At 46.8% G+C, this 16,594-nt stretch overlaps 1 protein-coding gene across 2 annotated transcripts in view; it reads left to right on the top strand.

Moving 5' to 3' along the window:
* The window catches only part of BCO1 (beta-carotene oxygenase 1), a 39,058-nt gene extending 22,809 nt beyond the window's left edge, over window positions 1–16,249 (top strand). Inside the window, exons 8-11 of one of the 2 annotated variants that reach the window (XM_014558591.2) lie at window positions 4,133–4,238; window positions 7,130–7,224; window positions 8,264–8,375; window positions 9,718–10,160. In XM_014558591.2, the coding sequence (XP_014414077.2) occupies window positions 4,133–4,238; window positions 7,130–7,224; window positions 8,264–8,375; window positions 9,718–9,764 (360 nt within the window). In that variant the 3' untranslated portion in view covers window positions 9,765–10,160. Of the gene's footprint in view, window positions 1–4,132; window positions 4,239–7,129; window positions 7,225–8,263; window positions 8,376–9,717; window positions 10,161–10,499 lie in introns of those variants that run through there. The other variant, XM_006183950.3, reaches the window with a different exon arrangement.
* Window positions 16,250–16,594: the final 345 nt, after the last annotated feature.

A 16,594-nucleotide genomic window follows, 5' to 3' on the forward strand; every position in this document is an offset into this window, starting at 1 on the left:
GAAAGTCGAGCAGGCGGACACGGCCTATGTGTCCAGATCCGGTGGCTCCAATTCCACCCCATCCAAAGGCTCATTAGGGAAGGGCCTTGGGCGATGCCGCCCTTTCTCAAATGCCTTTCATTCTGAGGCCTTGGCACATGGCTTTCCCTCTGCCTGCAACCCGGTTCTCTTCCCGCTAGACTTTCACACCTGTCCCAGCTGTGCAGGTTGGATTCATCTGGGGCCTCTGGGACCAGCATAGTGAAGGCAGAACCTCCGGGGAGGGGTACAGGGGTGGCTGTGGCTCAGACACCACCCTCCCGGTGTGAGGGATTCTAATTCCCAGCCAGGGAGCAAATTGCTGTTCATCTTTCTGGTCTGGTCGCAGCTCCTTCAACAAGTTTGTATATTCTGATGGCTCCTGCAGCTCTTGGCTCACACTGATCTCAGGTGCAGCGAACTTGTTCAGTCACCTCTTCCAGTGAAAGCTCCCAGCGGGCCGGGACTCTGCGTCTCATTAGCAGTTTATCCCCTGTGCCAATCACAGGGTCCAGCACAGAGAGGGTTCTCACTAAGCCCTTAAATATTTTACATGAATGAATGAAAAAGGTGAAGCAAGGTCTCTCAAAGGGCACAAGGTATTCCTTTAGCCTTTGGAATATTTTCCATGTAGAGAGTGCCTTCCACATAGAAAGGGCCCTAGTGAAGCATGTTCAGAAGCCAGGGGCCTCCCAGCTGCCCCAGATTCTCTTGTGTTTGGGCCAGTTGGGGTCAAGGGCAGGACAGGCCCATTGGCACCCTCGGTCTGTTTGTATAGGCAGGCGTGGGGGTTGGTGAAGGCGGGGCAGGGCAGGCCGCAAGGGACGTGGGTGGTGCAGACAGTGCCAGCCAGCCGCCATGGTCTCGTCAGGCAGGGCTCCGTGTGCTGCCTCCAGGAATGGGCTAGGGCTGGCATCTTGGGCCTAGAAAGGGTGGCTTCAACTCCTGGCTCAGTAGATTTGGTTTTCATCTTGTCCTCAAATGCAAAAATGAAGACCCAATAATAAGAGAAGCCGCCATTTCTCCAGAACTCACTCTGTGCCAGGTCCTATGTTAGGTGCCTTTTCTGTTCTTAGACCCAGAGGGGCCCCTGCTCTGGCCTTGGTACTTTGGGGATCCTGATTTGGCCTTTCTCCAGCCATGTCGCTTCTCCACAGGGTGAGGAGCTCACAGGGCCACAGTGTGCCCACCCAGAGCAGCATCCTCCCGACCCCAACCATGACTGGCTAACTGGGATCCCTGAATTCCCTGCACACATGCCCCTAGCCTGCCTGCTGCGCCTGCCTGTCCTCTTAAGGGCAGGATGTGCTGCTGGTGCACCGGCCTCCAGCCCACAAGGTAGGCCAGGGCTGGCTGGGGCCTCTGTGCGGTTGGAAGGCAAGGTTTTAGGTGGGGATCCCAGGCCCACCCTGTTTCTGCCACTCAAATCTGGCTCAGAAGGCCAAGGAGTCCTGGAATTCTAAACCCACTCTCAAATGCTTTCCATACTTCTCACCTTATCTATGTGACAGTCCTCAGAGTTATTTATGGTCCCCATGACTACAGATGAGAAAGAAACTAACGTGCCCAACATCACAGAATCATCCGTGGTCTCTGAGCTGGGGTTTGAATGCATGTCTGTCTGGCTCCCAGTTACTAACTATGGTGGGTCTGGCCCAGGACCAGGTGTTTTCATAACCATTATTTAATTTAATCCCAACCACACTCCTCAGACGCAGGTGTAAGCAATCTCGCTTGTACTGGCCACCTGTCGAAAAGTTACCCATTGCCCCCTGTTTTGCAAATAAGGAAGCAGGCTCAAGTTTACATAGGCTCAGGGAGGTCTGCTCGAGTTCACGTCGAAAGCTATAGAGTCAGATTTCACACCCAGGGGTGCCTAACTCCAAAGCCAGTGTTTCTCAAGATTACGACTTCTCATGGGAGTTCTCCAGAGTTGAGGGATTTCAAAGCCAGGCCACAGGATTTTGTTGAATTCTGGCTGGAGAGCGATTTTTCCCCCCAAGCTGAGCACACTAGCCACCAAAAGCAGCCAAGTCATGTTCATTATTGCTGTGTGTGGAAAAATTCACAGCTTATGCCTCAACCAGTCTGACCAGTTTCAGGCTGCAGCTAGAAGACATCTCTCTAGAACAACTCCCTGAGAATCAAGCCCGGGACATGCACAAGAGGCCTGTGGCTGTCTCATGACCAGCAGGGCACCAGGCAGGGCCTCTCACAGTTGATGGGGCTGCACACACAGGTGGAGGCATTCAGAGCTTCAGCTTATAAGATACCCTGTGTGCTGGGCACAGAACAACTTTCTCATGCCCTTTATCTAATTCTTACAGCCACTTACAAGGCACATATTCTGTCCCTTGAGAATTGAAGGAAAAGCTCACAGACTCATGCATTTACTCATTCCTTCAGCAGTTACTTCCTTGGAGCTGACTATGTGCCATGTGCTGGATAAAATCTGGTCACCATCTTCAGAGGGAAGACAGCATAAAAGAAGGAAGTATCTCCATAAAGGAGATAATTACAGCTTGGGACAGATGCCTTGGAGACACTGCAGACTGAGTTGTCTCAGGATAGGAATGGGCCGGCCTCAGGGCCTTTGCACCTGCCTTGCCTGCTGCCTGCAGTGCTTTTGCTTTTTGAGCAGAAGAATCACAGTGTAGAAGTCTGGGCCCTGCTTCTGACCAAGGGAAAGCCACTGTCCTTCCTGGGTCTCAGTTTCCTCTTCTGTTAATTGGGATTATACTAAACAAATCTCAAAGAGCCAACTTCTAGGATCAGTGAATTTCCCCTTCTTCCAGTAAAAAACTACTCTTATTCAAGTAGGTTTTTTTTTTTTTTTTAATTATGAAAGCCCATTTTGGAAAATTTGGAAAGTAGAGAAAAGTTTAAATGAAAAGTCAGGTGTAACAATAATTCTCCCCCCTGTAACTCCATGAATGCAGGGAGTTGTGGTCTTGTTCCCAATTTCCTTCCAGGGCCTAACCTGAACTCATCGCTAGTGGTAGTGACAGTAATAATAATAATAATAATAATAACAACAACAACAACAATAACAATAACAATAATAATAATAATAATAAAATGACATCAACAACAGCTAACATTTACCTAGCACTTATTGCTAATCAGGCCCTCTTGTAAACCAGCTGCATTCACTGCTTTATTTAATCTGCGTGATAACTCAGAGATGTATATACTATCTATACGATGCTTGTGCTCTAACTCGTTATACAGATGGGGAAACTGAACTTCAGAGATGCTCAGTAACTTGTTCAAAGTTCCACAGCGAGTATGTGGGGACACAGAGAGTAGTAGATGCTCAATAAATAATGAATTATGATAAATCCCTCTCCTGCTTACAGTGGTGATGACAAGGTACTGGGCAAAGTTTGATTGACCAAGAGATGCCCTTAATAGATATCTTTCTGCCAAGTAATTTTTATTGTATGTTTGTTTTCTTTTCAACAGTGAGACATTTTTATAGGAGCAAATGCTGAAAATACAATTAAGCATAGAAAAAGAAATTAAAGTTCCCATACCCCCACCACACACCACACTGTTACTGTTTGGTATATTTCTCCCAGGTTATTTTCAATGTAATTTCTTTTTTTTTTTTTAACATGGTTGATTGAGCTCAAACTATATGCAATTTACTCTGCTTCTTTTTTCACTCAATATTCCATCATGAGTATTTCCCATTATTATGAACTCTTTATAAAAAACAACCTTTTTGTATATATATATTTTTTATTGAAGTATAGTTAGTTTATAATGTTTTTAATGACGGATGCAGCCTTTTATTTAAATCATCCAGTATTTTAAAAGCAAGACCTTCTAAGTACATTAATTTCACTTGCGAGGGATAAGGCAGCCCAGAGTAGAAGAAAAGATCCGGGAGTTTAGGGCCCCCCCACCTTCTACCACCCACCAGCTCTGCCAACTTGGGGGAGTCACTTCCAGGCAACAATCCTCTTTTTTGACTGAGAATACCAATAATGTAACAGCTGCTTCCGGTGATTAATGTGAGGCCAGAGTGGGAGGACAGACACTAAAGCATTTTTTTTTAATGTACACAATAAAGCAAGTTTTTATTTTTCTGGAAAACCATTTCTTTCAGAATGCAGAAGTGGGCTCGAATTTAATCAAACTGCCATCAACAACAGCAAGAGCCCTGAAGGAAAAAGATGACCAAGTCTACTGCCAGCCGGAGTTGCTTCTCGAAGGTAAAATGCATCCTCTCTCCTGTGTTTAGGGAGGGAAGGGACTGAGTGTCATGAAGATGGAGGCCTCTTTATGCAGCACCTCCTTCCAACTCGGAGGAGTCATGAACAGATGAGGGACCTAGAGGAAGGCTCTCGGGGTGCCCAGTGGGAAGCAACTAGGGACAGTTCTCTTTCCTTTATCTTCACACCCCTTCTGGGGAGGCACTGGGGCAGTGATTGGATGGGAATTTACATGGCTGACCTTTCAAATGCTGCCTTATTGAGCAGGCCCAGCACAGGCAGATTTCCACCCTTGCACATTGAGAAGGCCCTGCAGAACAGGTGCTATCAGCCCCGTTTCACAGAGGAGAAAACTGGGCCTCAGAAAGCCAGAGCTACTCCCAGAAGGTAAACCCCCTAGGAGAGAAGTCGCCCCGCCCAGAGCAGGGCTTCTCAACCCAGGCCCTGCTGAGGCCGGGGACCGGCCCCTTCTTAGTGCTGGGGGCTGCCCTGGGCCTTGGAGGATGTGGAGCAGCAAGCCTCCAACCTGACTGAGAACCGCTGCCCTAGAATAGAAGCCAGGGAGGGCGGGGACTGTGTTTCTGTGCTCAGAGTTGTCGCTGGAACGTGACAGAAGGCTGGCTTAGAGCCATCTGTGCTCAATACTTAAATGCAGAGTGAACTGACCTGCCCTGAACTCAGCTGGGGAGTGGTGGGGTGTGGCTCTAAGCTGGAAGCCCTGCTCCCTGCGTCACTGCCCCCTACCAGGGTCAGGCACCTGGAAGGGACCGTCCTGGGGACTCTCCTAGGATGACCTCAGATCTGCCATAACAACCACTTCTGCAGACAGCATCCCATGGATCCTGTGACGGGTTCTGTGTGGCGCTCCAGCCTCCAGGAGTCTTTGTAAATGACATATTCGTCCCAGTTCTTAAAGCATCAACTTCCGCCTCCGCTCACCTGTCACATCGTATGGACAGATGGAGGCTTAAAATACTGTGGTCCTTTTGTTTCTGAAAAGGGATTTCTGGCTTATTGCAGCGTCCTTGGGCAACACTGTAAAGTAGAACAGTAGGCAATACCTCAACCCCTCCACCCGTGACAGCTCTTTGGAAACACCCACACCGTCTCCATCATGTAGGGGCTGCTTGGTGTTTCCCAGGCCCTCTCTTAGGGGTCCCCAGACTTCCCATCTTTCCTCCCAACAGTCCCGTCCTGTTCTTGTCACATTAGGTGAGTTCACGCATATCAGGGGCTTAATTGAGGGCCTGGCTGCAGTGAAGGTCTGGCTAAAGGTAGCCAGGATTAGAACGTCTCAAAGAGGCAGGCACTGCCATGTACTGCTCATGTTCTAGAGCCGAGGATGGCAGAGTTGAGAATAATTCAGTAACTTGCCCAAGGTCAGGCAGCAGAGCCAGGATCTGAACCCAGGTTACCCTGGCTTGAAATCCCTTAACCTCTGCATTTACCATTACACAAGGTGCGTACCATACCATCTAGAATGTTCTGAAATGGTTTCTTCCACTTAATGAATGTAGCCCGGGAATTTTCCCACATCCAGAAGGTTCTTCAAGAGTGTGGGTTTAATAGCCACATGGAATTCACAGGGATGAATATATTTTACTTAACCAAGTGCTGATAACTGGTCATTTACAAGGTGGAGGAGAGGGGTGTTCCAGACCAGGTTTGAGGGGCCCAGGAGCATCACGGGAAGTCTCAGGCCTACTCTGGGGCCAACAGTGGGCATGCTGTTCTGCTTTACTTGTGGAGGTGGTCCCTGGTCCTTACGTTCAGCTTGACTTGTCTCTTGGGAGTTTCATGTTTATTTGTCTGTGGGACCAGACATCTTCCCATCTCAATGGTCCACCCTCCTTCTCTCCCCACTGAACCCAATAACCATTTGTGCCCTGGGTCCATTCCAAGAGGCCTTCACACATGGCAGGTATTTCCATCTCTGCTTCTTCTTTTCTTAAACATTATATTTTCAGCAGCACTTGGCTCCAGCTACCTGGAATATTTCATAAGCGGGACTTTCACTTCAGTATTTGAACTTAGAAATTTAATTTGAGAGGGTGGGTATAGCTCAGTGGTAGCACATGTTTAGCATGCACAAGGTCCTGGGTTCAATCCTCAGTACCTCCACTAAAAAGAAAAAGGAAAAGAAGGAAAGAAATTTGATTTGACACAATAGGTGTATATAGATATATATGCATGGAAATGGACAGCATTTTAAAGCTTTTTGGATTACAAAAGTAATAGGTGTAATGAACATTTCACATAATGAGAAACATTATGGACAATATAAACTATAAATGACTATAAGAAAGTTATCACCCTGGCAATGCTTCTAAATTTTCCTCTTCATTTGTAACATAGTGGAGATAATTCTATAAGCAGGCTTTAATACTTTATCTTATTATGTGGACATTTTCCCATATTATTAAACTTCTTTGTAAACATTATATAATGTTATTATATGATTTCACCACATTTATTTAAATATTCCCCATTGACACTCCTTTCCACAGCTTCAGAAGTTTCTGTTCACACCCACACACATGTGTGCACATATACAAGTACTTTTTTTTTTAAAGATATTTTAAAAATTGCAGTAGCCTCTGATTTTAATCATGCAATTCTCTTTGATTTCTATCTTGGATAATTAAAGATGTTTATACACTTAAAAACCCAGGTCTATCTTGTTCCTGAAGCTTCTAATGGAGCCGGGGTAATTATTAGAGGTTCCCTCCTCCTGCCCTAGGACCACCTTGGACCCAGGCCAGGGCCTGAATCAAGTTTCAGGATCCTGGCTTGGGAGCCGTCTTTGTGGAAGGGATACCCAGACTGACACGAAGGACGGGGGTCCCAGCGCTCAGTGAAGGGTCTTTGTCAGTGAGGTCATTTCTCTCTAGGCTTAGAGCTGCCTCGGATCAATTATGCTCACAACGGGAAGTGGTACCGCTACGTCTTTGCTGCTGAAGTCCAGTGGAGCCCCATCCCAACCAAGGTACTGGTCCCCTGGGAGGGCATCTGCCCCAGTTGTGTCTGTCTGCAAAGCTGAGTTCCCAGGTTCTCTGGCTGCATGAACTTGATTGGAAGATGGAGGTCAGGACGCAGGGGTAGGTCAGAGAGTGAGGTCAGTTGGGACAATATATGCTGGAAGCAATGATGGAATGATGGATTGTCCCTGAGAGGGAGCTGCACCTTACAGGCTGGCGGTTAGGAAAGAGGCGGTGGCTGGAGTTTACCATTGATTTCTTTACTGGATGCAGGTTTACTACACTGCTAAGTGGTAGCACTGAGGAAAAAGGACGTGAACAGGGGATCCCAATTCCTGCCCTCAAAGAACTCACTGTCTCAAGGAGAGAGGGTATAGCTGAAACTTGGACAATTTATTTGGGGTTTTAAAGTACTATTTGGTGAACACCTCCTCTTTCCCAGGTGCTATGCTCAGTGCTATACAGATAACACTTTTCATTAAGGTCTTCATTCTTCAGTAATAAAATGGAAACTTTTTTTTTTTTAATGCAAGCAGTGCAGAAATGTACAAAGTAAAAGAAGTTTCCCACACACACATACACACACCCCAGTGACTCCCCACTAATCCCACACCCTAAGGGGAAAGAGGCCTATTAGAGTTTGAGAGGCCAGGGACTCACACTTTTAAAACAACAAAGGAATCATATGATACTTTAAAGGTTTGCATTGAATACATTAGTTTATCTAACACATATAAAAATTGCAGTACAGTGCCAAATATCAGATAAATCCAAGGTTTTTATTTCTAAAAGAATTCAGCATGTAGTGTCAGCCACGTGCCAGTGGGAAGACCTCTGCTCACAATTGAAGGAGGAAGCCAGCTGTTTTTGTTGTTATTGTTACACCAACCAGAGGCAGACGTCCTTTGGGGTCTACCTTCGCCAGTGTCAGTCTGCAGTCGAGGGGCTCACTCCCCTCTCTCTGGCGCCCTGGTGCCTTCCTGTTCCCAGGGAATTAGCACGCTCTCCAACCCATCAATCACACGTTTCTTCTCTTTGGATGCACAGATAATAAAATACGACGTCCTCACAAAGTCATCCTTGAAATGGGGAGAAGAGCACTGCTGGCCGGCGGAGCCCCTGTTTGTGCCCACGCCGGGCGCCCGGGACGAGGATGATGGTAAGGCTCCGGGAGGGGCAGCCCACAGGCTGTGCTGAGCTTGTCATCACCCCCCAAGCAGAGGCACCGTTTGGGGGTGGTGATCCCCCATCACGCAGCTGGCAGAGTCATGCTTTGCAGCCCAGGTTTGTCTGGCTCCATTGCTGTGGGGTGAAGGGGTTCCCCAGCCCACCCCCACTCCTGATACCAGCTGCAAGTTCAGGGGTCCCCAAGACCACTCTCACCTTTCATAGAAAGACTCACAGGACACAACTGAGAACTGTGATACCCATGGTTATGGTTTATCACAGCGAGAGGAAACAGATGGAGAGAGAAGAGGTGAGTGGGGCAGGATCTGGGAGAGTCCCAGGCATGGAGTTTCCGTGGGTCCTCTCTGGGGGAGTCAAAGACCCTGCCACCTTCCCCAACAGTATTCCCGGAATGTGGCCAACCAGGGAAGCTCACCTGAGCCTCATGTCAGAGCCTGTGTGGGGCTCGGTCCTGCAGTCGTGGTTGACCTTTAGTCTTCAGCCCCCTTGGAAGTTGAACTGACACCTGTGGCCCAAAGCCTCCTCCTGGATCCCTGTATTAGGATAGGTTATATGGTGTGGCCCCAGGTAAACAAAGACACTCTCATCAGGCCAATAGTCCCCGAGCTTAGAGGTCACCTGGCAGGAGCCATTCAGACCTCTCTCCTGGGGAGGTTGAATTGCTGGCTGCACAGAAGCCCACTTCCTTGACTGAGCAGCCCTACCCTCTCCTAGAGTGTGGAATCTTGGTTTTAAACTTCATTGTATTGGCATTCTTTTTTTTTCTTTTTTTAATCAGCAGAAAAATTTTATTCCTTTTAAGGACAATGAGTCCACATCCAAGGCCCTAACTTACAGACACAAAGCAAAGCAGCCTTAAAGCATCGGATACTCCTAACCCCCTTGGCCTGTAACTTTTCCACGGAGCCCCTAGCAGTGCTTGAGGCCCATCTCTCCTGGCTAGGTTTCCACGTGACCAGATAGTCCTTTCCTTCCTTGATTCTGCGCTTGTCCCAGAAGTGCCCTGCCCACACCACTGGGGATGTGAAGGAGGGTAACTAGAACCCTGGGTGGGGCTGCCCACACCTGCAGGGGAGGGCTGGCTGCCCCGCAGAACCTGCCAGCTGCTTCCCTCAGGTGAAAAGGGAGCAGTTTTCTACCTGGACCCTGTCTTCCTACCGACCTGCATGGCATGGCACGCTGGGTGGCAGGGCGGTGGGGGAGCCTGGTGTCACTGTCCTCTCCAAGGTGTGGGATGGTTGGTACCACCTCCTGCTGAGGCTGGCCTCCCTCTGGGCTGGGCGAGTGCATCCTGCACATTCTCTCGTGGGCAGGGAACAGCATTGTCTTCATGTCACCAAAGGAGAGGCTCAGAGAGTGAGGCAACTTCCCCATGGTCACACACCCAGGACGTATAGAGGTAGGGTTTGAATACAAGCCCAACTGACTTCAGCTCTGCTCAACCCCTCTGAAACCCAGGGGGCCTTGGGAGGAATCACAAATACTGGCTGGAAGTTTATGTGCATTATTCCATTTAAGCCTCTATCCCTTAAGAGTGAATATTTAGAATATTTCCATTTTACAGAGAGGGAAGCTGAGTTACTAGCATGCTGCACATGCAGGAGGTGAATTGGATGCATTCAAATGCTACTTGAGCACAACTGGTCTTAGTTTAGCTGAGTGACGTCTATTAGCCTAAGTGCAGCATCGAAGCTGATTGTCTATAATTAGAGTTTCTAAATAGTAGGAAAATAGCTATTCTCCAGGGGGTGCCATAATTTACAAAGTGCTTTCATAACTGACTGTGTAAGATGCTCTCAGCAACCCTCTGAGGGTGGGGAAGATTACCCCCACTCTACAGATGAAGAGACTGAAGCTCAGAGAGGTGAAGGGACTGGCCTGGCCAGGCCTGGAACCAGGTCTTCCAACTCCTAGCTTTCTGATTTCCCTGGCCCTTCCCTTCTGCTCACACGGAATATCAAATTCACTTCCTGTCTGTTTTGATTAGATTTTTACTACCAAAGGACAGGGAGACATAGCTGAGAAACTTATCCCTCCAGCTGGACGAGGTTCAGGACTGCACTTTTACAAAGTGTCTCTTTTTGTTTCCCCAAAGGAATTATCTTATCAGCCATTGTCTCCACCGATCCCCAGAAGCTGCCCTTTCTGCTTGTTCTGGATGCCAGAACTTTTACAGAATTGGCTCGTGCATCTGTTGATGTCGAGATGCACCTGGATCTCCATGGGCTATTCATCCCAGATGCAGATTGGGGCACAGGGACGCATCCTTCCCGGGAAGAGCAGGATGGGGCTTCAGACCGCCATGTGGCCCCACAGACCTGACCGGGTGGAGGCTTGGGACCTGGAGAAGAGCTTCACAGAACTCAAGGCTAGTCCCTCCCTGGGGCCGGGGGGGGGGTGGTCCTTCATTTCATGTTGCACTTATTCTTTCTGTGGTTGCTTTGAGACAAAGTTACAGAAATAGGAGTTGTCACTATCTTTTCTTTCATTTTATTTTGGCCATAAAAACCTTGTTTGAAAGTCTATCAGATATTTATTGATTAGCTCCAGCACGTCTAAGAAATCCCCTTTCCTTTGGTATAAAGACCATGATCATGAATCAGACATTGCATTAAGTCACATAATCATGCTCTCATGGGCAACGTGGACAAGCAGGGTCCCACTGATAAACTGGAAAAGAGACAGATAAATATTTATCATTGCTCCTTCCTCCTTGCCTTCCTCTCCCTCCTTCCGTCCCTTCTCTCCAGTGGACTAGATTATGATTTCTTGTTTTCCCAACCATGCCCTGTTAGTAAACTACATGGCCCAGAAGGCACGTGGCTTTGTGGTCATTCCATGCAAGGCATGGTATAATATAAAATAATAAAAACTTTAAAGTCTGTTCAGACTTTCTTATAATTTTACATGGCTTCTTTCCTCTGAAGATCTTCTAAGGCACTAAAACAGAGTGGCAGAGCTAGACGGTTCACAGACAGCCAGATGCCTCATTGCACAACCACCAGGACAACAGACTGGGGTGGGAATCCTCCTTTACAGTAGGGGGTGGGGAGCTGGACACTGACTGGCCTGGTGGTGGCCAAGGGGCTGGAATCTAGGATTGGTCCTGATGCCTGATGCTGAGAACCAGGGTGGTGAGGCATGCAGTCTGTACAGGAAAGGAGGTTCTCTTAAGTTGAACGTGCTCCCAGGACAGACAGGCGTCGAGGGCAGAGGTGAAGGAGCTTGGTGGTGGAGATGGAGAAAACAGGAAAGACAGACAAGCCGGGTCCCATGAGAGTGCTGGGAGCCCCATGGACATCTGAGTCTCACCTCATTGGTTGAGGAGATGACTGGTGCATGGTTTAGAGAGTCAAAGCCAGGCTGGGTAATTCCCAGATCCCACATCGTGGGGTCGGGGGGCTGGGATCACACCCTTACTCTGCACCTGCCTTCTCCCTTGAGCCTGGATTTTGTCAGTCACCAAGGGAGATTCAGGGACATGTCTGGAAGACAGAAAGGAATCTCTGGTAACGTGCATGGAATACCCCAGAGAGGGTCATCCTGAGGGACCATGAAGCCATACTTAGCTTCTATTCAAATGGAGCCTCCATCAGGTCAGGGAATTTTTTTTAATTGACATTTTTATTGTAAGAATTGTAGATTCATGTGCAGTTCTAAGAAATAATCCTGAGAGATACCATTGCCAAAATTTTGTCATTTCAAAAATGGTATATAAGTGGACTCACATGGTATTAACCTTTGGGGATTGGCTTTTTTTTACACAGCAGAATTCCTTGGAGATGCATCCAGGATGTTTGTTTTCATCCAAGTTGTCCTGTGTTGGGTATGTTTTATTCACTATTTTATCCTCTGCACTAGAACACTACTGGTGGATGCAGGCTTTCAAGTATTTGTTGAATGAATGAATTTGGCCAACACAGAAATTCAGTTCCACAATATACCAACAAGAAATGGATTTTTTTTTAAAAAAAAAAGAAGAAAAAGAAATGGATATTTTACTGAAGATCCCCTGGGATGACAGTTGACCTGGAAACCAATGAAAACACCCAAAATTCCCCATGAAGTTTCTTTCCTCTCCCTGCCATCCCTGATCTCTCCTCTCTTTCTTCCCCTGTTGGTCCCTCAAAACCTCCTCTACCGTGCCAGCACCTCCATGTCATCCTTAGCTCATAGATGTCATTAAACAAAAGCCCGAACCCTGGGGATGACAGAATGAAGACCGTCGGGTCTTCTCCTCTGGGGACCCCAGCACCTCCAGCCTTGATCAGACGGGTTGGGAGGCAGCGTCAACCATGGCGGCCTGAGAAAAGTGTGACCGAGACCTGCATGTGGGTGGCAGAAGTGGAAAAGAGTTGACCAACGGGACAGTCACCACCTATTCGTTATTCTACTTTAAATATTTGAGAAGAGGGTGGAACTTTAAAAAAAAAAAAAAAAAAAAGCTTCTCCACCTCTATTCTGCTCAATTCTAATTGTCAAACCGTACCCAGGCTACTTGTGAAAAAGGGTGCAGTTCTTTCTGGAGGAAAAGTATGTCCATGATTTGTTTACCCTGTTTGAGATGACAGGTGGAATTCCAGACCCATGAGGAAGCCTGACACACCAGATCTTTTCTTCTCAGTTTCACAAACACCAAAGGTCGATGCCGGGACATCCAATTTCTCTTGATCCTGAATTCCGTCCTTTTTCAGATCCAGGCCAGGGTAATGAGCTCAAAAGGCCGTGGGAGCCAAGACGCATGAGCCTTTCTTGAAACCGCGAGCGTTCGTCTTGTGCTCAGAGCCTTCTTGCTGTGCTTCATGTGGGTGCAGAGCGTGACCAGGAAGTTGTGCAGAAGGAATCGCTCCAGGTTTGTTTATTGCTCTGATAAAGCCACAGCGTTTCAAGGACGCTCTAAGATGTGTCAGGTACCAGGTAGGCCTTTCAAGGTTTGACCTACTGAGTTTTTCCTTTAAGGGTTTCTCTAGTTTGATTCCCTCAGGAATAAGCTGGATGTGTACATGGACAAAGCAACCCATGAAAATCTAAGTGCTTTCCAGCCCCATCCACATTGCTGGTTTGTATTCGTTTCCTTCCAAAGTTACCCAGCGTCCTCAGGCTGACTCTGTTGAGAAGGTTGCTGATCCAGGTTAAGGGGAAACACCTTTGATCACTTCTTAAGCTATTTGTAGACTGGGTGGTTTTTAAATGGCTGGGAGAAGTCCTTCCCATGGCAAATCAGGACATGCAGACAGAAAAGTCAGAGCCACCTTCTTCCTCGGCAACCACAGTGGTGAGACCTGTGGCCTCTGCACTTCATCTTCCTTCTGGGAGTCTGGACTCGGTGACCAGGTGCAGACACACACAGGGCCGGCGGCACCGGCCACCGGCTGCATCAGGAAGCAGGCTCTCCAGGTTAGATGCCAGCAAAGAGGCTGGGGTTTTCTCAGACAAGGCAGGCAAGGAGAGAGATGTGGAAGCACTGTGTTGGGACAGGTGGGGATAAGCCAGGCCTCTTTCCTTTTGGCAACCAGGAAAGGCTTCCGGGAGGGGTGCGCCTTCAGGAGCTGCCTGCGCGGCCAGAGGGAGCACCTGGCCAGACGCTGAGGGTGCAGCCGGGATGAGGATTTGGAGGCGGATGTGGGATGACTGAGCAGAGCAGCTGTTGAGTCAGTTCCACAAGGAAGCAGTGGGAAGTGAGAGAATTGGGGGGATTTGTCTTCTCCGATCATAAAAGCCATACCTGTTCGTTATAGACCACCTGGTTATTTTAAAAAAGAGATCAGAATGCACCCGTAGTCCCACTACCAAAAGAAAACCCCTGAAATCTTTCTGGTGTGTTTTTTTCTCCCCGGTTTTAAAATTTTTCCTGTGCACAGTTTATGTATTAGCGATCGGTTTACAGCCCACCCACCAGTTTCTAACCTGCTTTTTCCCTAAGTGTTTTCCCAGATCACGAAATGCTTCTTCTAATGGGTGCATGGTATTCCATCTCTGCGTCATGGCAGGGTGTACACTAGCCTGCTGTTGGACACTTAGGTTTTTGACTCTTACAGACAATGCCAGATCAGTGACCTTGTGTGTACGTTTCTAGGGTTCACCCCACTTTCCGCTCTGTATTCAGGTGCTTGTTCTTGTCATTTTCTTTGGCTAGATTCCCCTACTTTGGAATTCTGAGCCAAAGAGTAGAAAAACAAGGTTTGGAGTGTGCTTTGAAAGGCCAAAGGTTTTGGTTTGATTGATAGGAAATGGAGAGAAGCCTTTCTGGAATCTGAGAGGTTCAAACAGTCAAAGTGGCTGTGGGACTGAGAAATCCACATGTCTCATGAAACAGGGAAAAATGTGGGTACATGGGATTATAACTTTAGTCCCAATCCTCCATTCTTCCTGTTCCCTATACTTTCATTCTTTTTTTTAATGGAGGTACTGGTGACTGAACCCAGGACCTTGGGTATGCTAAGCATGTACTCTACCACTGAGCTATACCCACCCACTTCCCTATTCTTTCTTATCCTCCATATCTTTCCACCCTATACAGATACTTGTTCTTTTCAGGCTTATATTCACTTACTCACTCACTCATCCATTCATTCAGTGGTAACCAGGGGTGTGTATGCATATAATGGTCAGCAGAACCCGTACCTCAGCTGCCCTCAGGGAGCGTGTGCAGAGTGAAGGACTCAGCACCAGGGAACCAACCAACACAATTCAGTGCAATGGTGGTAACAATAGGGAGCCTCCCAGGGGTCCCCAGTACTGTCTTGGGAGCCAGGGATGGCTGATAAGTGAAGAATGGTAGCAGGTAAGCAGGTGAAATACACAATGCAGATAAAGAAAGGGGGTTGGAATAGGAGAGAATGTGGGAATCTTAAGGCAGAAATTTACCAAGAACTTCTGTAGGGGTAGAACTGTGGCATTCTACCAAGTGAGCAGAAAAGTCAGGTTTCAGCCAGAACCCCCGTTTCCATGCCCAGGTAAGAAGTGGACTAGGAGTTAACTCTTCTCTTGGAGAGAAATCTCCATTGGCTTCTTCAAGCACAATCAAGGAATGATAGTAATTTTTTTTTAATAATAGCTTTTTTGAGATCTAATTCATATACCATAAAATTCAGTCATTTAAAGTATTCAGTGGAGTGGTTTTTTGTATATTCAACATTGTGTAACTATCACCACTGTCTAATTTTAGAACATTTTCATCACCCCCAAAAGAAACCCTATACCCACTAGCAGTCACCCCTCATTCTGCATCCTCTTCCCCCAGTTCTAGGCAACCACGAATCTACTTTCTGTGTCTGTGGATTTGCCTAGTCTGGGCATTTCATATAAATAAAATCATGCAACATGTGGGTTTTATGCGACTGGCATCTTTCACTTAGCCTGATGTTTTCAGGGTTCATCTGTGGTGTTGTAATCAGTGCTTCATTCCTTTTGTGGCTAAAACAATATTCCATTGTATGAACATATCCGATTTTGTTTATCCATTCATCACCTGAGAGACATCTGGGTTGTTTCCTCATTTGGGCTGTCATGAATAAGATGCACATTCAAGTTTTTAGTGTGGATGTATGTTTTCGTTCATTGAGTATATTCCTAGGAGCGAAACTGCTAGGTCATAAGATAAATGTGTTTTAACATTTTGAGGAGCTGCCAAACTGTTTTTCAAAGCAGCTGCACCATTTTACAATTTCACCAGCAACATTTGAGAGTTTCAGTGTGTCCACATCCTCCATAATTTGTTATTGTCTGCTGTTTTTGTTTTAGTCATCCCAGATACAATGAAGTGGTGTCTCATTGTGGTTTTGATTTGCATTTCCCTAATAATTAATGATGTTGAATATCTTTCCATGTGCTTATTGATCATTTGTATATTTTCTTTAGGAGACTATCTGTTCAGATCCTTTGCTGTTTTTAAACCCGGGTATTTGGAAATTTTTTAAATTGCTGAGTTATAAGAGTTCTTTATATATTGTAGATATAAATCCCTTATCAAATACGTGCTTTGTAATATTTTCTCCCAATCTGGAAGTAGTCTTTGACGAGACTTTTTGAAGTACAAAAGTTTTAAAATTTTGATGAAGTCCAATTTATCTAATTTTTCTTTTATCTCTTCCGCTTTCAGTGTTATATCTAAGAAACCATTATTCAATCTACAGTCCCAAAGATTTACTCCTATGTTTGCTTCTATGATTATTATAGTTTTAGCTCTTA

This window comes from Camelus ferus, chromosome 9 (assembly GCF_009834535.1).
Source record: "Camelus ferus isolate YT-003-E chromosome 9, BCGSAC_Cfer_1.0, whole genome shotgun sequence".
Classification (NCBI taxonomy): Eukaryota; Metazoa; Chordata; class Mammalia; order Artiodactyla; family Camelidae; genus Camelus; species Camelus ferus.